This window comes from Hypoxylon trugodes (genome assembly GCF_022578975.1).
Source record: "Hypoxylon trugodes strain CBS 135444 unplaced genomic scaffold F4822scaffold_8, whole genome shotgun sequence".
Classification (NCBI taxonomy): domain Eukaryota; kingdom Fungi; phylum Ascomycota; class Sordariomycetes; order Xylariales; family Hypoxylaceae; genus Hypoxylon; species Hypoxylon trugodes.
Window position 1 is genome coordinate 1,638,051 of NW_026250023.1, and position 20,626 is coordinate 1,658,676.

Sequence of the window (20,626 nt, forward strand, 5' to 3'; positions counted from 1 at the left end):
TGGGATTGTCGACGGAATCAGCATCCTACGAAAAAAGATGGAAAGCAGACATTACCGGGGCTATTGAGATGATTATGGAAGATGATGATGAGCTTTTCGTCGCGATGACTTGATGATACTTTTACTGACTTTATGGCCTGCGAGTGAGTTAAGATGGAGTTTGAGGCGTTTCCTTACGGGATACAGGAATTATTAGGCCAGGTAGCTTAGAATGTTTAGAGATATTTCCGAAGATGTTTAATTGATTGCTTTTACGATACGAATTACTTTTGTTGATGAGTTGTTTTGTCTTTGAATACCGATGGTCGCACGTTGTAATCACGTAGATTGACGTGCTTTATGGGGTTGTTCCCGTTTTATTAGGTAAAGACAGCTCTCCGCGCGGAGAACCCTACAATGTTATCCAATACTTGTTTACGGAGGACCGCCGGATGGAGCCCGCTTAGATAATTATGTGTGTAGGTATTATGTGATATAAATGTTTTACTTGGAGTCATTAGTGATGCGTATATGTAAGGGTGGAAAGGATTTTGAGGTTGGCTTTTAGTTAGGGTGGATATTGAGGCGATATTACTATCGTCACGTTTTGTTTACCTACCCCCCAAGGTACTTATGCCAGCTATCAGTTGAGGCCTGTAGGGCTTAGCATGGATAAGAGCTACGATATTTTTAAGATAAATAGTAAGAACATTTGGAAATGGTATTTTAAATAAAATAAAAAGGTTAAATGAGACAGTTAGGAGAAGATGTGATTGATATCTACGCCGCATGTTGGTTCCAAGGTTCTACATATTAACTTCGATGAATGATTTCGTAATACTCCTACTGTGTTCGTCGCTGTGTTCATGTATATTCGCCAACAAATATCAAAATTCACCGGTCGTATCGTTGAGTTGTACGAACTGAAACATCCCATCCTTCATTACTATGTCTTCCCCCAACGGCATTCCGATTCCGTTCGTCTCCGCCAATCAAGCCCTTTCGGATAGCTTCCGACTGCGATATTGGTTTTTCTTTTTCTCGGATGATTTTCTACGAAGACATCCATGGATGTTTGCGTCGCACAACATGTTAGTGATAAGCTTAATGGAGAAATGAAGCTTAACTTTTAAGTTGAAGCAAACTAAGATAGACGGATAGGTGAGTTGCCTCGGCTAGGGAAGGAAGACATACTGGTAGATATTGCCTTTGTGTAAAAAGAGACACTATACTACTTTCGGTAACACCCCGAGAATACCTGGGCTATGTACCTAGGTACCTTGGTCGCTTGGTTGATAAACCCCACCTTCACACCTCAAATTTCTCGTCGCGAACTTCCAACTAAAGAAACCAATTCGGAGTACATAATCAATCTACCCTCGGGGATTAGCATTATGTTGGACAATACCTTTTCCTGGTCTAGTCGGAATTAAGGAATTGAGCGTGATGCTCACATCTTTATTACCTGGTTCACCTTCAATATTTTGATACTGGGATATCCCATCCGATAAATCAATTGCCTACTGGAAGAGAAGTGTTGGGTGCTATATGTTCCCGCCTCAGTACCCGGAACCGACAAGATCGCCAAGTGGTACTCCCTTATTTTATTTGATTTGATTTGATTTATTTCCTCATCTCCTGCCCGTTGCAGAATAATTGCCATGGTTACTCCATTTTGTATGGGTGTATATACACTCATCATTAACTAATCCATTTGTCAATTCTTTCAACGCTAGAGTGCCGAGATGGCCCAGCTCGTCTATTCTTGCTGCCAAGTTCGGTCATCATAGGCATTGACATTTCCATGGTTCTGACCACAACAGCCGTGCGCTCATCTCTCTCGGATCTCACTCATGATGGGGGGATTGGGCTGACTGGCTGACTGGTCAGAACCGAATGGCAAGCCAAGTGCAAACATCCTTGACCCCTTCGTCAGCGGCTGGTACAAGAAGATAGGCGTCGACAAATGCTTACCTAGCACCATGCATGCAATGCAAATCCCCAGCTTTGTGGCTTGCGGCTTTGTGGAACGTGAGCCTAGACCGACTTTCGATTTCCTACAGCCTACAAGGGTTGCCAGGTATTCCTTTAGGTGCGCAAGCGAGGCGGAACGCTTCGTTTCCGAACACGACCATACTAGATCTGGACCATTTTACTTCTCACAAGCTACACTTTCTTCTCTCTTCTACTGTTACCGAGGTGTTCATTTTTCTCTCTTCTAGGCTATTCCCAGATGCTACCCCAAGTTCGCGATCCATGGATATTACATCCCCTGATCATTTTACATATCTACGCGATCATGATCATATAAAAATAAAATAATAATGAATTCTAGGTAATAATGAATTCTAGGCTTGGGTTCGCTTAAGTAAAAGTGACTCCGCAAGGCGGGACTGGACCGCTGTCAACTAATGGATGTCGAAACGAAACGCCATGCAAGACTATCTAGTGGACCACCCAGCCCAACCAGGCGCTCGGATTGGGCTGGAGCTGAATTAGTAGGTAGTATTGGGCAAATACCACCTATACTGACCTAGACCTTGGCTTTCCCATTTCCATTCTCTTTCTTTCTCTCTCCAAATCCTAACATGGAAATATCTACTTAGTGTGTATCGGTTAGCTACCGATCCGTGTCAAGTTCATCCTCGCTTAGAGTCTTTTCTTAGTTCTTTACTCTTTCATTTGCTATCTACATCCAATATATCGCTTACCGCAGGGTATGGTATCCGTCTACCTTTGAAGTCGGAGGGTACAACAAGCGGGTCGAAAGTTTACCCCTTTATTCCCCAAGTCTCTCGCAGCCGAGATACCTATCCGGGTATCTACTGACAATGAAAACATCGAACCCTTAAGAAGAAAAAAACATTCATAGCATACATAGTATTACCCGCTACTATGTAAGGAGTATCGGTAGAATTACTGTCTAGAGCCCGCCGGGAACCAACTTGATCTAGTAAGTCGCATATGACCCCCAGTGGCTCCAGTAGCACTTCGGTTGGAAGACGAGCAGCGCACTACTCTCCCAATTAAGGATCGTGGCAAGGATCCGTCTAACGTGGTTTGCTGGATCGCGTGGGATAACCCCGGTCAGCTTTCTGATGTCGCATCTTACATTACACCACCTTCAGTATTACACCATGTAGCATAGCAGTGCTATTGCTATTTTTTTCTTCTGGGGAATAATGGGGGCGAAAATGCCTTGTTGCGATATTTCGAGCGAATTTTTGTTTTTGTTTCGTTTTGTCCTGTTTCGTTTCAAGGTTTCCTGTTGTCGAACCCGACCGTGACAGTTTGCGATACGATTAGTTACGCTGTTTCCTTCTTCTATCACCACATGCATTAGCGACATGGTTTTGTTATCGCCGATATACATATAACCTTTCGAGTGGAAACTACGAATATTGAAACTGCCTGGTTACCTTACATATAATTTGCAGATGCATTGGCATCGAAGAAAGTTAAATAATTTAGCTAAAGCTTGGGGAATGTCATAACCAGTCGAGTAGACTTCAATCTTGCGCAATCGCATTGTTGTTACCGGATCCAAACCACCGATATCGATCAAACCGAGCTTATTCCTCCTAGTACCAACACATACGTTACAACAATGGCATCATCGAGCGCAGGTACCGTTACTGGTACCACTTCTGCGAACCCCGACGAGCGAAACGGAGAGAAGCCGACTACTATAGATGTCGAAAAATGTGAACCTTTAAGTTCGGTTTCTACCTCAATGGATCTTGCTCGACCGGAACCCGGCCGACGAATGTCATTGTCGGCAGCTGGTCACATATCTTTAGACGATGTCGAGGCCGTTGATATACAAATTCGAAATCTATCGGTCACCGTCGATACTTCGCCTTCGATATGGGATCCTGCGACTTACCCAGATTTATTTGGAAAAATGCTTGGGAAAGGTCCTGGTGGTCCAACAACCAAAACCCTCCTAACTGGCGTCGATGCGGACCTGAAACCGGGGACACTTACAGCTATTCTTGGTGGTAGTGGTTCTGGGAAAACAACGTTATTAAATACAATTGCGGAACGTATGTTTAGTTCGAGATTGTCTCAGGCGGGGGTTACCACTTTCAATGGACAGGAGGGTGTACATTCAGTAAGACACGCATATGTAATGCAACAGGATATATTACTCCCAACTTTAACGGTGCGAGAGACGTTAAGATATTCTGCGAACTTGAGATTACCACCACCGACAACCGAGGAGGAACGAATGCGCATTGTGGAAGAAGTCATCCTTGAACTGGGATTGAAAGATTGCGCGGATACTAGAATCGGTAATAGTCAACATCGCGGGTGTAGTGGTGGTGAAAAACGAAGGACGAGTATTGGCGTACAACTTCTAGCAAATCCATCGATTCTCTTTTTAGACGAGCCGACTACCGGATTGGATGCGACAAGTGCCTATCAACTAGTCAGGACGCTTAAGGCTTTAGCGAATAAGGGGCGAACTATTATAACGACTATTCATCAACCGCGATCTGAAATCTGGGATTTATTTGACAATCTAGTGCTTTTATCTAGGGGGAGCCCCGTATACTCTGGATCTATGAAAGAATGTATCCCTTGGTTTTCAAAACTTGGGTTCGAACTACCTGCGTTTGTTAACCCTGCCGAATACTTGATCGACCAAGCTGCGGTTGATAACCGGACCCCGGAGCTTGAAGAGGAGAGTACTGCGAGAGTTGGGCGACTAAAGGCCGCATGGAATGAGGAGTCGCGAAGACTTTTCAAATCTTCTAGCGATGAAAAGTCTGCTGAGAAGGACAATAAACGCAAGAGGCCGAAGATGACGCAGCATGCAAGTTTCTTCCGTCAAGTACGGGTATTGACGGACCGAACATTCAAAGTCACGTACAGAGATCCGATGGGAATGGCTGGATCTTTAATGGAAGCTATCCTTATGGCTATCATCACCGGGTACATTTTTTACGACCTCGCCCGGGATCAATCCGGAATCCGGTCAAGACAGGGTGCTCTTTATATCTCGGTTGGTCTGCAGGGTTATCTGTTCTTGACGTTTGAGATATATCGATTAACGATGGATATCCCGACTTTCGACCGCGAGAATAGCGAAGGTTGTGTGACCGCCCTACCTTACATATTATCCCGCCGAATCGCGCGCCTCTTCACCGAAGATATACCCGTGCCGTTTTTGTACAGCGTCATATTCTATTTTATGGCCGGCTTCGACCTTAATGTTTCCAAATTCTTCACATTCTTTTCCGTAATCTTACTTAATCATTATACTGCGGTTACTCTTGCGATGAGTTCCGTCGCCGCCGTTAGGAATTTCCCAGGTGCGAGTTTGATCGCCAACCTTGCGTACACGTTGCAGAGCATGGCCTGCGGATATTTCATTCAGAGCAATACAATCCCCGTCTACGTAAGGTGGACCAAGTATATTACGTACACTGTGAGTTGAATGAGCACTTTTGCTGATATCCCCCGCTAACCGTTTGGTAGTATTACGCTTTCGGGGCTCTTTGCAGTAATGAATTCGAAGGCAGCTTCTACGATTGTCCATTGCCAGGCGGCGAATCAAATCCAGGTTGCAAGTCATATACCGGACGATACATCGTGGATAATCTTGGATTTCCTGAAAACTGGGTGGCTCGGCCAATAATAGCGATACTCGGTTTCGTCCTGCTCTTCTTTTTAACCTCTTGGATCGGTCTTGCATTTCTAAAGGTGGAAATGTCAATTGCACGAGCACGGGCCTCCGATACGGATCTTTCTGCTGGAAAAGAGAAGATGACTGCAAGGTCCATTCACGAGGTCCGTGCAATAGATGTTGGCCTTGATGATTTCTCGCTAGCACTTGACAAAAGAACGCCGCTTGGGAAGAAATTACCGACTAAGACTATCCTCAATCCTGTTAACACGACGTTCCATGCTGGCACACTCAATGTTATTATGGGTCCATCTGGTTCGGGAAAAACTAGCTTGCTGAATGCTATGGCGCTGCGTTTGCATAGCACTCTTGGCACTAGGTATAAGCCTTCTGGCAAGCTGACCTTTAACGATGCTGTCCCTTCGGATTCCGTCACACGATCAATTGTGTCTTATGTCTGTCAAGATGACGACGCATTACTTCCGTCTTTGACTGTTCGAGAAACCCTTCGCTTCGCTGCTGGTCTTCGTCTTCCCCCATGGATGAGTAAATCCGAAAAGTACCAACGAGCTGAAGAGGTTCTGGTGAAGATGGGTCTTAAAGATTGTGCCGACAATCTTGTAGGTAACGAACTGGTAAAGGGTATCTCTGGAGGCGAAAAGCGTCGTGTCAGCATCGCTGTCCAAATTCTCACTGATCCCCGGGTCCTATTACTCGATGAACCTACGAGTGGATTGGATGCTTTCACAGCGAGTAGTATTCTGGAAGTGCTCCAGGGTCTTGCGAGAGAAGGGCGTACACTTATTCTCACGATACATCAAGCGAGATCTGACATATTTAACCATTTCGGGAATGTACTGTTGCTTGCCAGAGGTGGCTCCCCTGCTTACGCAGGCCCAGCCAAGGATATGCTACCATATTTTAGCAAGCTTGGATATCAATGTCCCCAACATACTAACCCTGCCGATTTCGCACTTGATCTTATCACGATAGATCTACAGGAGGCGCACAGGGAGGAAGAGAGTCGAGAGAAGGTTCGAAAATTGATCGACTCATGGACTCAGATGACAAAACAATCCTCATCAGGAACACCACAAGCCGCTTCACGACTTTCGGATATCAACGAGACGGAAGAACCGAATACGGAATCAGCAACTGAGAAGGAGACGAGTGTGGATCATGCTTCTGATCACGAGAAGGAAACCGCCGACATCGTACATACCCCAGAGGAGGAAGCCGCCGAGGGAGCTCTCGAAAGGCGTCTTTCCAACCCAGCGCCTCGCCGATCTCTTCATAAGGCAGCTCTAGCGACACCGGCCGAACTTGGTGCGCTCGTGCATAAGCGTGCTTCCTTTGCGACAGCTTTCCCTCTTCTGTTACATCGCGCGATGATCAACCTTCGGCGGCAACCGCCGCTTCTACTAGCACGTTTAATGCAAGTTCTCGGATTGGCAATCATCCTAACACTATTCTTCGCACCAGTACATAATGATTACTACAGTGTTCAGAACCGGGTGGGTTTCGTGCAGGAGATCGGTGCTTTCTACTTCGTGGGTATGCTTCAAAACGTCGCGGTATATCCGGCCGAGCGCGAGGTCTTCTACCGCGAAGATGACGATGCGGTGTATAGTGTCGAGGCCTTCCTATCCACATACACCCTTCTCGAAGTTCCTTTCGAAATCGTGGCTTGTCTGCTCTTCGGCATTCTAGCTGACTTCGCAGTCGGGTTCCCACGCACGGCTGAGATGTACTTCGTGTACGTGTTCTGCTGCTTCGGCATCGTGTCTTGTGGTGAAAGTCTGGGTATTATGTTCAACACGCTGTTCAATCACACCGGGTTCGCTGTTAATATTATTTCGATTCTACTCTCGGTCGCGCAGATAATGGCTGGTATTCTGTCGATTAATATGCCTGAGCTATTCCGCGTGTTCAATTACATCAGTCCGCTGAAATATGCGACGGCGGCGCTAGCACCGTTTACGCTAAGGGGTGTGAAGTTTACGTGTGATGATAGTCAGAGGTTACCGGATGGACACTGTACTATTGAGACGGGTGAGCAGGTGCTGGATTTGTATAAGTTGAATGTGGATCCGGTTGTTAATGTTGGCGCGTTGGCGGCGACTATTGTGGTTTATAGGTTGGTTGCTTGGTTATTGTTGAGGTTGGTTAGAACGAGGTGGAAGAGTGTTGTTGAGAAGACTAGGAAGTCTTGATACCTACCTCCTAAGGACTTGGGTGGTAAAAGGTGCTGGATGATAAAAAGGGTGGCATTTTGCTGTTAGTATTTATGAATTAGCATACGAGCGAGCGATGTGCTTTTGATTAATTCGGATTTGTATATAATTTTAATGATACCTAGAGAGGTGCAGTATATAATTCAAGATTTGATGATATTCACTATTCGTTGTGTTAAAGCGAGATTATGAAACGGTGAAGTTTTTGTATATAAATTATCGGAGCTAATGCCGATAGATGGGATATTTGATTTCCATCGGCCAATTGTCCGATGGGAATTTTACGGATGCATCCGAAACAGCTTAGTTTCCGCGGAACAGATCCGATCCGATTGTAATTATTAAGCTCATCAATCCGCCAAGTTCTTAAGGCAACGGCTCGAAGCTTAAAGCCGATATGAAGTCAATCGTATTCCTTCGTATTCGTTATCCCCTACGGAGATTAACATTCCCATTCTTCGACTTATACGCGTATATACGAAGGTTTGGTGGGATTTTCGGAGTTGCTCCGAAGAAGTTTTCACGGGGATATGGATGTTGATTACTGATGCGATATGTACCCAAGTACAGGAGTTCCGGAGTGAAGGGTTTACTGACGTCAGTGGGGTGCTACAGCGGGGTTAAGCACGCCACACCCCGCTCTTTTATAGGGGAGCATGCTAAAGACAGGGCTTACGTAGGTATGTTAACATCACGGATTTATGAGATAATACACCTTCGATGTGATTCTTTACTGATTTTTATAAGTGTTGATTGATCATAAGAAATAAAAAGGTCAAGGGGTCTTGTTCTGGTATATAAGGCAAGTTGACCGAGACTTGTGGAGAGTAATACGTTCTAAATATCAACAATAAGCTGCTTGCACTCGAATCTTGAACCACGCTCATCATTATAACACCAACAACTCCAGTAATAGCAGAAAGGAAAGGGACACAATGGCACCTAAAGTTCTAGTCGTCTTAACCTCCTACAGCTTCATCGAAAGCGCCAACGCGCCAACTGGTTGGTACCTAGTACGTCCCCACAGACCTTCGCTCACAAAATACGAACCAACACTAACCAATTTCATAGCCCGAATTCGCCCACCCATACGATGTCTTAGCAGAGAAAGGCATCGAAATCATAACCGCTTCACCCAAAGGCGGTGTCGCGCCGCTAGACCCAGGCTCTGTAGAGCGATTCAAGGAAGACCCCTCCTCGGTCAACTTCAAAGCCACAAAATCCGCTTTATGGGAGAACACAGCACCAATCTCCTCATTCCTAGGCAAATCCAGCGAATACGCAGCACTATTCTACCCAGGCGGTCACGGTCCCATGTTCGATCTAGTCTCAGACAAAGACTCCATCGCACTAATCGCCGAGTTCGTCTCCGCTGGCAAGCCCGTCGCCGCGGTATGCCATGGACCGATTGTATTCGCGAATGTGAAGCGTGCGGATGGGAAGGGATTGCTGGAGGGTAAGGAAGCTACGGGGTTTACGAATGAGGAGGAGGAGTTGGCGGCTATGACTAAGCATATGCCGTTTTTGCTCGAGGATAAGTTACGTGAGGTTGGGGCTGTGTTTAGGAAGGCGGAGAAACCGTATGATGCTTTTGTGCTGGTGCAGGATGGGGGCAAATTGATTACCGGGCAGAATCCGGCTAGTGCTAAGGGGGTGGGTGAGGAGATTGTCAAGGCTATTGGGGTTTAGGGGGTTAAAGAGTGGTTGCTGTCTTGATTTGCGCGAGAATGTCATCACAGGATTGGTTGTGTAGGAGTAATGATTGAATGGATAAATGCCGACTACTTAACCTATGATATCCTTTGACCAAAATCCTGCTATGCGTGAGTTCATACTATGTAAATGCTACTTGATTTCCAAGAGTTATAAGACGCTGGTGCGACAGTAACATGATGATTTGATGGGTATATCGGTGACTGCTATCGCTGCATCCAATTCTGGCTTTATAGCCTTGGCTTCTGCGATACGTCCTAGTTTCACTAAACACTCATGGTATCCGTGCAGCGCCCATACGTTCTTACGGTGCTGTAGTGCACGCGGTAGTGTATCATTGATCCCGAGGTCATCAGCATATACGTCAACGGCTTTGTCGTGATGGCCTTGTTCAACGAGCAGCGCTCCGTATGCGTGGCTGGGCGGTTGCATCCATCCCCACGGTTCATCATATGGCAGGTTATAGCTCCTGTCAATAGCCGTGCGCAAATGCGAAAATGCCGAATCGTAATTCCCGCGTCGGTATTCAAGTTCTCCATCCAGCATTGCTTCTGCTACTCCTATGATATCAACACACTTATTGTTAAACACCATGCGAGAAGAAGGAACGAGTTTCGCGGCTTCAGCGAAAAGCTCGCGCTGCTTAGCAGCCTCTTCGACATTTCCCAACGCGGCAAACGCTATCCCTTTGGCGTAGTGTGTTAGTGCATTGGTCGTGCAGTATAACCCTTTGTCCTCGCGAAACGACAAGTCAAGAATATCCTGCCACTTCCCAAAGCGTATAAGTGCATGCACACGCATAGCGAGGAACCCCTCGAGCCAATCTGCCATAGGCGGTGACTCGACGCGCAACAGATCCTCTGGTAGTGTGGCCTCGAGCCGGGTTACAGTATCCAGAGTTTCTTTCGACCGTCCCGCAAACATGCCAGCGTAGATACGGAAGTGTAGGTCGTGCATGCGGTATAACGTGTAAAACTGCAGCGGGTTCTCACGCGCGAAGAAGGCGTCGTCGGCTATGATCGCCTTTTGATTCGACGTCATTGCGTTCACGAAGTCGCCGACTAGAACGTCGATATGCGTTGGCATGTGATCTAAATGCCCGCTATCCGGGACTAACTCCCGTAATGTACCCGCGGCTGGAAGCGCGGCTTCGGGAGTTTGCGACATTTCCATGAGATGGATGTACAAGTGCAAAAGACCCGGATGATGAGACCCGCCAGGCTGCGCCATCGCGCGCTCGAGGATGCTCTTTGCCTCGAGCGTCCGCGCGTTTGGAGCTGGGTTGCCGGTTTTGATGTCCCAGAGTTGCCAGGGGGTTAGGTTCATCAGGGCGTCAACGTAGAGCGTCGCGATGTCTAGGTCATCAGCGAAGTCTTGATACACTTTTCCCATCGCCTCGGCGTAGCCTTGGTTCCATATCGACCAATTCGGATCCGCGGCATTATCATGCGGATACCGATATTTCAGCGCTTCTACCAATGCTTTCTCGACAGGCGATGCATGGTCTAATTTCGTTCTCGCTTCCTGCACAACGCTGTGGGTGCGCTTCATGACTTTATCTAATTCATCCGCATCAAAGAATTCCCAGGGTTTATTGTAATTCGGACCTAGCACGTAAGCCAAGCCCCAGTACGCTAAGACGCAGTTCCCATCGCTGGAGATCGCGCGCTCGAAGCATTTCGCTGCTTCTTCGTGGTTAAAGCCGTAGCTCCAGATCAGCCCTCTATTCGTCCATTCCCGTGCTACGTCGCTGGTTGTGCTTACGGCTCGTCTGTATGAGCCGAGGTTGTAATATTCTTCGGACTGGCTGCCCATTTTGGATGGCTTTAAGATATGTGCTGGGGTTTGAAGGCTGGCATGTTGTGGTTGTAGAGGGGACGATGGTGCCATTCTCGTCTGGCATTTCGCATCGGAGACTATCCGAAAATCTTTGTATGCGGGATTCTTGTGGCCGGTGTTATTGCAATATAGGGTTATATGCGGTTATCCATGGTAAATACCCCTTTTCTTTACTACTTTTCCCATATCGTAAATACGAAAATTGAGGTTGAAAATCAGAGGTAATTGTAGTGCCTAGTATGAAAATCGATGGCTGATTCTAAGTTTAATCGGAATTGTGTTAGGTTAATCCATAATATTTCGGCTCGTGAGCTACGGAGGACCTACTCTACCACGCCTTGGCCCGAATATCAGCTGTCGGCGCAGCTCCGATGCTAATTCGAGTTATGAGCGAAACTCGGCTTTGGATTAAGAGTTGAATTGTTAGATTACGGTTGTTGTAAAGAATGCCCCCGTCACTGAGCTGTGCCGCATTTCTGAGATTAGAGATGCGACAGGTGCGCCCATGATTCGAGAAGCTCGGTTCTTCGCAATCATAGAGAGAAAAAAGGCAATGGAAGCTCCAAAATTGTTTTAATATACCCAAATTTGTGTAAATGTTAAGGTGATGGGCCGTATCAGGTCTGGGTCTTGGAATCAGCTGTAGACACTCCCTAAACAAAGTGAATCTCTAGAATAATAGAAGGATGTAGGTCCCTGCACCCTGTAGCTAGGTACCTAGGTGTATGTAGTTAGGGCACAGACCGGAATTAATCTTGGCATATTATAGAGCTAATACATCTTCGCTGTCTTCTGCCTAAGGTAACTGGTACATAATACCGTTGGTTCAAGCTGCAATAAGCGTTGATTACCTTCCTACCTAGGTAGACAATAATCGCGTTATACTGATCAATTTTTTTTAGCCTCGTTAATTGATAAGTTCTAGTGTATAGTAGCTGGAATATTTGTAAGGCAACAGGGGTACACTGGCTGCCTGTTACTCCACCATTTCTTGGATCTAGTCAACTTCATTCTTCCTTCAAATCTCCAACATTAACAACTCTTCAGGCCTTGAATATTAATGCGAAGATGTCTACAGAGCGCGGGACGTTTCTAGGCCTACCTCCCGACGTAAGGCAACGAATTTATCTTCATGTCGGGGTCAGCGCAGGGAGGCCTATTTACATTATGCCCCGAGGGCCGAGGACTCTCCCCTCACGCCGTTATTTCACGAGAAAATTATTATACCTTTGTAAATTAATCCACTCGGAGATCATATATTTTATCTGCTCGCGGAATAGACTCATTGTCCATGAGAAAGCCATGGAATTTGGTCTGAGGTTTCTCCGAAGACTCCCACCACGAACCTGCTACGAATTATCGCATCTTCACGTCCAACTATATTCACGTTCTATCCGGGGTCCCATCGAGAACCCGAAACCCAACGACGAACAGATTATGATGTGGCAGGAAGCTGCCACGCATGTCCTATCCCACACGAAACCACAAAAACTAAGGTTACGTCTGGTGTGTGATACGGGCGAGGACAAGGAACTAACGTCTGCAATCCTTAAGCCCCTACTGGATTTTCCAGGAATCCTCGGAGAGTTCGAAGTTCGAATACATTCTAGGAGAAATACCCAATTTTGTATTCTAGCTCGGGAGATCTACACCCAAGTCATGTGTCCCGACGTAGTTCGACCCTTCAACTTTACGAAGCTACCGCCAGAGGTTAGGCGAAACATATTGACATATACCGACCTAGTCGCGCCCAGTTGTCAGGTTCAATGGAGCGCATCAGCAGGGTTCTATATCGACTTTTCCCAGAACTACTGTGAAAATGGGCGAGAAATCGAGCAACTCTTATATGGCTGTCAATTCCGACGCTGTAAAGTGCGGAATGACTATGCTAACACGCCATCCCCTTGTTCCTTCGATCACAGCGGGTATTCACCGCATTGCAGGTGCTGGATGCCGCCGCAGTCCCTCATGTTCGTCAGTCGACAGATGTATGAGGAGGCGAGCGATGTTTTCTACTCGTGTAATCGCATCGTCGCCCTTCCATATGGGTCCTGCTTTGAGCCTGACCTATATACGTTACCTCTTTCACCACGCCTAGATATATCGGTGTTTATAACTAGATTCATGTGGCCGGAAATACTATGTCGGCTGCGCTATCTTGAGATCCTATTCCCGCCATTGGGCGAAAATCTTACCGTCGAAGAACCGATTCCGGCATATTCAGATTGGATTTCGGCAGTTGACCATCTGAAAAAATATGCCAACTTTGATGGTCTAACAATTGTAGCTCATATCAGATTCCCTAACCATATGGAAAAACTTCGAAAAAGCGCCAATTGGTTCGAAAGCGGTACTGTAGATATCATCAATGCGCATGCCAACCTGTTAGCACCGCTACGCGCTTTGCGGCAGATGAGTCGCTTCTTCGTTCGTCTGGAGCATCCATATCGTTGGACAGGCGCAACATACGGGAGCCTGATACACTGCCAGAAGTTGCCACGACGCCGCTGTACGAGCTGCCAGTATGACGACTTGGAGGTATGGTTGGAAAAATTTGTTATGGGGGGTGAGTATGATAGCGCTGCGGTGGGAAAGGCTGAAGATGTACCAAGCGAATGGGTAGCTAATGACTGGTCTATCCGGGAAGAGAATATCAATATCGACGAATGGACTGAAGAGTAAAAATCTATATTTCCAATAAATAAATTCGTTTTCTGATTCCATAGTAATCACCCTACTTACTGCTATATGATATTGTGGGGTCCAAGTTTTTCCACTTCATCTGGACTCTTGACCCCTTTCGATTGACCCACCGTTTCCCCTCCCATCGACAGCGTTAGGATACCTGCGTACTTTTGAAAGAAGTGATAATTACGCTGCCGAGATTGAAGTTCCATGGATCCCAAACAGTGATTTAAGTGATTCGCGATCTCATGGGTCGTATCTCAGTATTTTGATGGCGATCAGAGGCCAAGCGACGCTGCGCCACGATACCGCCTTCTCTGTTACCACAGCCGCTCCAGCTATCGCCACACACGTGTGCCTTCTAGGCATAATTTCAAGGCAGCAGTGAGCCTGAAGGCGCTATGCTGATGTTGTTTGCCAGGTGTTTTGCAAGCTTTAACACAAACATATAATAGGAGAGTGATCATAAATATCCTAGACATCACCGCGATGACTTCCTAAGTTGCTATCCATAATCAAGTTCAATCGTCATACATACCTTTGCGCACATTCAGGAAGATGCAAGTAGATCCGGCTACATTAGGCAACAGGTGGCTCTGCTACAGGGAAACTGTTGTTGCTCATTATGATGACTTGATCAATGACGAAGACTACTACGGCCATTTACTCAGACACTTAGCCGGCGAGGTTCACGAAGACGATATAGATAATTGTACAAAACACGATGGGACGTTGGAGAAATGGGATGGATTCGCGCATACAGTCCAATCATTCGTTAGGGAGATGGGTCCCGTTGAAGGTAAGGAAACTATCACGAACTAGTACACAGCGGGAGAACTTATCTAATCATACCTAATCATTCAGACAAAACGCCGTTCAATCTTCTTTTCAAGGCTTACCGGGATGGCAGGGTAGACGATGTGATAGCGCAACATGATAAGTTCGACGAGAAACAGGCGGGATATGTGCGCAGACTACTGGCGATACGCTCTCTACTAGACAGACGAGCAGATGTCTTACGCTTCGCCCTTGAAAAAGCGGGATTTGAATACACGCAGAAGTTCATCGACGAAGCTTACGAGGTAGATAAGGAGAAAGACCCAAAAACATACGCAGCACTTGAGGAGTCAGAATTCCGCCGTATTCATCCGCGGAAAGACCCACCCTGGGTGGTTTTTGATGTCGGCGGCCGTTTACCTGTGGATTGGTGACTGCCCCGGTATACATGTATTGTGGGAGGTTCCCGTGTGCGCAGCTTAACAATTGAGGGAGGGTTGATTGACTAATGGGTTACCACCCCCGCCCCTGTTACACTGTTTACTGAATACCATTTCTATTTTGATGTTTTCTCCTTTGGTTTGATCGTGTTGCGTAACCCTAATGGGAGATATTCACATTATTTAAACGCATCTTGTTGCCGAGCAGAATACGTACGTACCTTAGGAGGTATCTAGCCCCCCCCCCCCCCCCCTTCGTCGTTTATATAATTACATCGAACATCTGCACAGTAGTGAGTTGCCCCTCTACACCTTTTTTTTTTTTTTCCTTCGTCGAGAACGAGAACCTTCCCCATGACAAGATCTCTTCACTATACTTTTATCTAACACTCACGAAGGCTACAACAACCATCGCTAGATACTTTCGTGCGAACTTTCAATACACAATTGAGACGCATTTAACCTCCTGCTTAGGATCCGATTAGGTGCTGAAATTGGTAAGTCGTAATGGGGTAAATAAAGGACCACGGCATCCATCTGCTAATACAACTATTTATTAGGAAACCTACATACTCTCTTATTGTCATTGCATTTATCCTTCATCATGTCGAGCACTATCCATGCGGAGGATGCTGAGTCTCCACCGCTATCAGACATACAAAACGAGGCCAGAGGAAGATCCAACAACATTACCGAGAGTTACAATACGCTACGTGATATCCTTTTTCGCCATTAAAACACCATCAGGAAGCGCTGGGCGAAGAAAACAAAGTCGCTACGAGTCAGAATCCTTCTAGATGTCTGGCCAGGCATGGCATTAGTACACGGTCCTGACATGGAAGCCTTGCGGAAGCGAAAAACTCCTGATATACATTACAGGGAATACTTCCTATGGCCACACATCAACATTGAAGATCTCTCGCAACCAAACATACTCCCCCTACTATTGAATTCACGCAGTCGCAACTACCCATCTGAGTTCTCGGGCGCAGACGAGGCCGCCTTTCAACTAGGACGAGATTTTTCCGTTATAGTGCCTATATATCTTGAGGGATATACCATGATAATGAATGCGCCGGCAAATATCGAAGATTACGGCAAATTAATACCATCGTCTAAATATTCTCAGGCATTCAGTTGGTTCTGCACCAGCCAGCAATATTCGGTGGGCGAGGGACTCCTCGTCCTTGAGATACAGGAGCGACTTCTGGGCTTTCTCGTAGATTGCTCAAAGAGTATTCTTCACGACATACCAGCAGAAATTTTAATAAGCGACACCTTCCCTGTTCAAGCAAACCCCGGACCCCCGTCGAATGGTGGGCTCAACAGCTTGTCTATAATGGCAGCGGAAGCTCCATATAGGGTTCCTGCCAACCTCGACCTCGCCCGACTCGAGTCGCTTCTCGAGGCCAGAGTATGTAATTTCTCAAGTTATTTATTACACCCTTTAGCCTGCTCTCAATGTATGAGCATTCACTCCCAAAACATGTTTTCCATTGCTGACATTCGATATTGTAGATGTCCGCCGCAGAAGATCACCTCTGGGCATTGAGAGAGGACCCCAATTACTTCTCCGAGAATATTTTTGATGAAAAAGAGCATCAAGAAGAAGTTATAAAAGACTCGAATGGCGAAACACACCCTGAAATTAAGCCAGGGTGCGATTCTATCTTCTGGGTCCGTGTTATAACTGGCGTATTACTGGCGGCCTTGATTAACCTTGAAGTCTTCTCCGAGCTTCACCGACAAGCGAGAAATCTACGGGACCTACAGAAGAAGCACGAACACGAGATGGAGGTTGGAAAAGATTTACCCCAGGAGTATTTGCTGGCCTTGCTCCAATTTCGCTGGTACGCCACGCAGGTAACCCAAGGCCCGGTAAAGAAACTAAGTGGCGAATTTCCTGCATCGCCACAGTTACGGAAATATCATGTTCGTCATCCTTCGGAGAAAAACGCTGAGATGAAAGCTGACATCAAACTCAACGATATTGAATCAAAATTACTTGGGCTACTACGTACGTTGTGGCCTGATTACTACTCTTCACTAATAATGGGTATTGCCCCATTGTTCTTAAATGAACTTGAAAGGCTCATAGGGGCCGAAAAGCCTACGTCAGAACTCATATCTAGACACAACGCTGCAATCATTGGAGACATCAACATCCTAACGCAATGTGTTGATCAAGTGAACATGTACCTCCCGTGGGCAAGGACCTTCGACTACGAACTAAGGAAACATGAAACGGACGTTAGAAAGGCATATTCCGATGGAATAAAACGATGGGGTGGCATAGTAGCTCCTTTTTCCGGCGAAAACCTCAGCAAGCTAACTAAGTTGTGCAATCCCTCAGACCGAAGGTTTTACTACTCGATAGAAGGACGGAGAACTAAAGATAACGTTGAAATGCTGCAAAAAGCCGAAGATAACCTCGCCAAACTTTGGGGGGTGGTTGATCAGCTTATTCATGACAACTGCCCAAATCTTCACGGAACTAAGATAGAACAGTTTCTGTCCCAAATCCACAACGTACGCCGCATCCCTGAGTGGATTGATCGAAAGTCTGACATAATTCAAAAGCCAGAGAAGGAAGCACCCAGCACTAACGAGGGTTCCCAGTACGGCCCATCGTCGACAATCTATATCGGGGTCCCGGCCGAGTCAGCCGATAAGCTGGAGCACAAGAAACCTACGACCAAGACCAAAGGGGTACCAAACCCGACCCAGCCCAGCACCAACGGAGATACCGAAGAGGAAGGAGGGGACGTCATAGAAGCCTCTATATCCCTAGACCCTAAGTCATTAAGGGTATTCGGGATTATGCTCTCCGATCCGGCGGAAACTTCGAACCCAGGGGAAATTGCATGGAAAGATCTTTTACATGCAATGACGGCGACGGAACTCTTTGAGGTACAGAAACTAACAGGCTCAATTTGGGAATTCCGAAGAACGGATGGCCCTAGAAAGATTTTGCTTCACAAACCACATCCAAGACCCAAGATTCCAATCACGATAGCCAAGATTTTCGCGGCCAGATTCCAGAAAATGTTTGGGCGGACTAAGGAGACCTTTGTGCTGAAAGAAAAGAAAGTATAATGATATTTTCACGTTCGGTGAGGACATGAACAGCTATGCAGCTAGTATAGAGACAATTCAAACAACCCTCTTCTCGCTTAATAAACGACGAAAGGATAACACTGATGAGTATACATGTCCTCCTTCCCTACCTCTTACGTTAATGCTCCACCGTACCTGCTTCTCCCTACTATTAAGTAGCTAAGTCGCCGATTATTACCTCCCTATACATGTCCAGAATGCTATGATAACATCAAGGTTTCCTCCTCCGTACTCTCAGTGTAGCAGACATGGGCGGTGCGATATGTCCAAAGAACCATTGATTAGCCGGACGCTTGGGGATCGGCTCAATATCATACAAGAAGGCGATATGTCCCAGTGCGATCTTAAGTTGATTTGTAGCGAAGAACCTCCCTGGACTAGATGAACCCTACATGTCAGCCCCTTGCAATACCTTAACAAGAATTGCTATCTGGTAATAGGAAACTTACCAAGAATGCGACCCATGGCTAAACCCCAAGAACGTCTCGCTGGTACTAACCAACTTCTGCGGCCCTTTCTTTTTTGCATCGCCCGGGCTGCTTCTCGCGAAGCGAAAGGCGTTGTATTTATTCGCGTCTGGGTAGATGTCCTCATCGTGGTGAATACTGTACCCCGAGACACCGACCTTGGTTCCACACGGAATGTGTGAACCATCCGGCAAGGTAACACCCTCTAGTGCGACGACCATCTTCATGATCCCGCGCTCGATGAACCCGTTTAGACGCAGGCTCTCGCGTAGCGCGGAGTCGACGTGTGTCATTCGGGCTATGCTGGCCTTGGACCATGTATCGCCCGATGTCGTTTCTTGAGCTACTTCCTTGCGCATATATGCGATGGAGGTTGTGCACTCGGGCGATGACGCAATGTCGAAGAGTGTATTGGTAAGGGTTATGACGGAGGATTGGATTGCGGCGAAGGCGAGTACGGAGAATCGGCAGGCTATGACGCGGGGGTCAAGTTCTAGGGGGTTGATGGTTGGTTTTGTGAGGGCGTGGCCGATTGCCCATTGGATGTAATCGTTCTGATTATTGAGGAAGGTTAGTTGAGTTGTGTACGTGTGGGGGGAATAGGAGAATAGGGGGTGGGGCACACCGGAGAGGCAGATTTATCATGTGGGCTGGGATTCCTCAGACGCTCAAGTCGTTCGTGAATGATGGGTTTGAGGTATCTACTACATCGATAGTATAATAGACGGTCGTAAAGAGTGAATATAGGTCCGACTACTCTGCGAAAGCGTAAGACTACTAGTTCAATAGGGATACGTGGGGTATAGTGAGAACTTACGGCTTGAGGAAACCCGGGAACAGGCCTATTGCTGCTGCAGCTAGGGCCACCTTTCGAATAAATTGGCTACAAATTTTTAAGAAGGCCTGGTTTCGACACAAGGGTAACCCCATGAACACCCTAATAGAGAGCCGAGCGAGGAGCGTGAGCATCGTATCATATACTTTTACTTCACGCCATTGCTCCGTATCGGTGCCCCATATATCTTCCAGACATGAGCTTGCTTCATCGACAACATCGTTGACGAAAGTTTTTAATTTCTTCGTTAGTTGGTGTTGGATAATTTCGGGGTGAACCGGGGCATCGACGAGGTTGGCGTGGAAAAATGCGTATTCCGCTTCAAGAAACTGCCGGTTGACCTTTTCTTGGCTTAGTACTGAGTCCGGCTGTTCTATAAGCCATCGTATCTGGGAATTTGGTAAAATGACTTGAGGACCGTTAATATAGTAGGGGAGTACGTAAATTTGATTCGTTTTGGAGTACTGCCAAAACATTGCGTTAGATTGTCTCAAGACCCGAAGGCAGGTAAACAGTAGTTTGGTGTCTTGCCTTGTTATAACCTTCGTCAAGTAGGCCTCTTAAGTTACCGATACTAACGAAGTTTGCTTGAACTCGAGCATAAGGTCCACCCTGCTCTTTGGTCCCTGCCCAAGGAAGGGTAGGGGGTAGCGAGGCATTTGAGTATAGACGAATGATGATATTAGTCAGAGTAATGAGGACTAGGAGCAGTATAACCAATAAGATGGCGGTAGCAATGTAACCCGAGCTTGACATCGTTGATTATCAAGGTAAAGCACAGCTAAAACCATACAACCTTAGAAGCTTTTTCGGGAGGAGCTCGATACTCCAAGTTGTGCTCCCCATTCTCTATCAAGAAGTCGAGATACCCACCTTTATAGCCATAAACCCACCGATCTCAATACTAA

At 46.6% G+C, this 20,626-nt stretch overlaps 7 protein-coding genes across 7 annotated transcripts; 5 read left to right on the forward strand and 2 right to left on the reverse strand.

Moving 5' to 3' along the window:
- Positions 1-3,712: 3,712 nt before the first annotated feature.
- F4822DRAFT_438265 (P-loop containing nucleoside triphosphate hydrolase protein) lies at positions 3,713-7,824 on the forward strand (the record flags this gene model as incomplete). Its single annotated transcript, XM_051462497.1, has 2 exons — positions 3,713-5,413; positions 5,464-7,824. 2 exons carry the CDS (start codon positions 3,713-3,715, stop codon positions 7,822-7,824), a joined length of 4,062 nt encoding a protein of 1,353 aa, XP_051311404.1.
- Positions 7,825-8,085: 261 nt separating this feature from the next.
- On the forward strand, positions 8,086-9,642 carry F4822DRAFT_413771 (ThiJ/PfpI family protein). Its single transcript, XM_051459068.1, has 4 exons — positions 8,086-8,525; positions 8,593-8,647; positions 8,701-8,858; positions 8,917-9,642. Exons 3-4 carry the CDS (start codon positions 8,781-8,783, stop codon positions 9,532-9,534), a joined length of 696 nt encoding a protein of 231 aa, XP_051311405.1. The 5' UTR covers positions 8,086-8,525; positions 8,593-8,647; positions 8,701-8,780; the 3' UTR covers positions 9,535-9,642.
- On the reverse strand, positions 9,643-11,472 carry F4822DRAFT_413775 (TPR domain protein). The gene has a single exon (XM_051459069.1). The coding sequence runs from the start codon at positions 11,446-11,448 to the stop codon at positions 9,709-9,711; it is 1,740 nt and encodes a 579-aa protein (XP_051311406.1). The 5' UTR covers positions 11,449-11,472; the 3' UTR covers positions 9,643-9,708.
- Positions 11,473-12,227: 755 nt separating this feature from the next.
- On the forward strand, positions 12,228-14,115 carry F4822DRAFT_413776 (uncharacterized protein). Its single transcript, XM_051459070.1, has one exon. The coding sequence runs from the start codon at positions 12,466-12,468 to the stop codon at positions 14,077-14,079; it is 1,614 nt and encodes a 537-aa protein (XP_051311407.1). The 5' UTR covers positions 12,228-12,465; the 3' UTR covers positions 14,080-14,115.
- A 346-nt stretch (positions 14,116-14,461) lies between these two features.
- F4822DRAFT_350028 (uncharacterized protein) lies at positions 14,462-15,413 on the forward strand. The gene is made up of 2 exons (XM_051455937.1): positions 14,462-14,881; positions 14,947-15,413. The coding sequence occupies exons 1-2, from the start codon at positions 14,641-14,643 to the stop codon at positions 15,291-15,293; spliced, it is 588 nt and encodes a 195-aa protein (XP_051311408.1). The 5' UTR covers positions 14,462-14,640; the 3' UTR covers positions 15,294-15,413.
- Positions 15,414-16,110: 697 nt separating this feature from the next.
- Positions 16,111-18,798, forward strand: F4822DRAFT_445551 (uncharacterized protein; the record flags this gene model as incomplete). Its single annotated transcript, XM_051463393.1, has 2 exons — positions 16,111-16,713; positions 16,818-18,798. The coding sequence occupies 2 exons, from the start codon at positions 16,111-16,113 to the stop codon at positions 18,393-18,395; spliced, it is 2,181 nt and encodes a 726-aa protein (XP_051311409.1). The 3' UTR covers positions 18,396-18,798.
- F4822DRAFT_445557 (cytochrome P450) lies at positions 18,502-20,560 on the reverse strand. Its single transcript, XM_051463394.1, has 5 exons — positions 20,298-20,560; positions 19,701-20,182; positions 19,509-19,641; positions 18,866-19,437; positions 18,502-18,793 (listed from the first exon to the last, which is right to left on the reverse strand). The coding sequence occupies exons 1-5, from the start codon at positions 20,472-20,474 to the stop codon at positions 18,628-18,630; spliced, it is 1,530 nt and encodes a 509-aa protein (XP_051311410.1). The 5' UTR covers positions 20,475-20,560; the 3' UTR covers positions 18,502-18,627.
- Positions 20,561-20,626: the final 66 nt, after the last annotated feature.

Bases quoted from the DNA above. Each gene is read 5' to 3' on its own strand.
- F4822DRAFT_413771 (XM_051459068.1), top strand. From the start codon at position 8,781: ATGGCACCTAAAGTTCTAGTCGTCTTAACCTCCTACAGCTTCATCGAA. The intron at 8,859-8,916 runs GTACGTCCCCAC...CCAATTTCATAG, and splicing joins CGCCAACTGGTTGGTACCTA to CCCGAATTCGCCCACCCATA.
- F4822DRAFT_413775 (XM_051459069.1), bottom strand. From the start codon at position 11,448: ATGGCACCATCGTCCCCTCTACAACCACAACATGCCAGCCTTCAAACC.
- F4822DRAFT_413776 (XM_051459070.1), top strand. From the start codon at position 12,466: ATGTCTACAGAGCGCGGGACGTTTCTAGGCCTACCTCCCGACGTAAGG.
- F4822DRAFT_350028 (XM_051455937.1), top strand. From the start codon at position 14,641: ATGCAAGTAGATCCGGCTACATTAGGCAACAGGTGGCTCTGCTACAGG. The intron at 14,882-14,946 runs GTAAGGAAACTA...CTAATCATTCAG, and splicing joins GGAGATGGGTCCCGTTGAAG to ACAAAACGCCGTTCAATCTT.
- F4822DRAFT_445557 (XM_051463394.1), bottom strand. From the start codon at position 20,474: ATGTCAAGCTCGGGTTACATTGCTACCGCCATCTTATTGGTTATACTG. The intron at 19,438-19,508 runs GTGTGCCCCACC...CTCAATAATCAG, and splicing joins ATGATAAATCTGCCTCTCCG to AACGATTACATCCAATGGGC. The intron at 18,794-18,865 runs GTAAGTTTCCTA...GGGTTCATCTAG, and splicing joins AGCCATGGGTCGCATTCTTG to TCCAGGGAGGTTCTTCGCTA.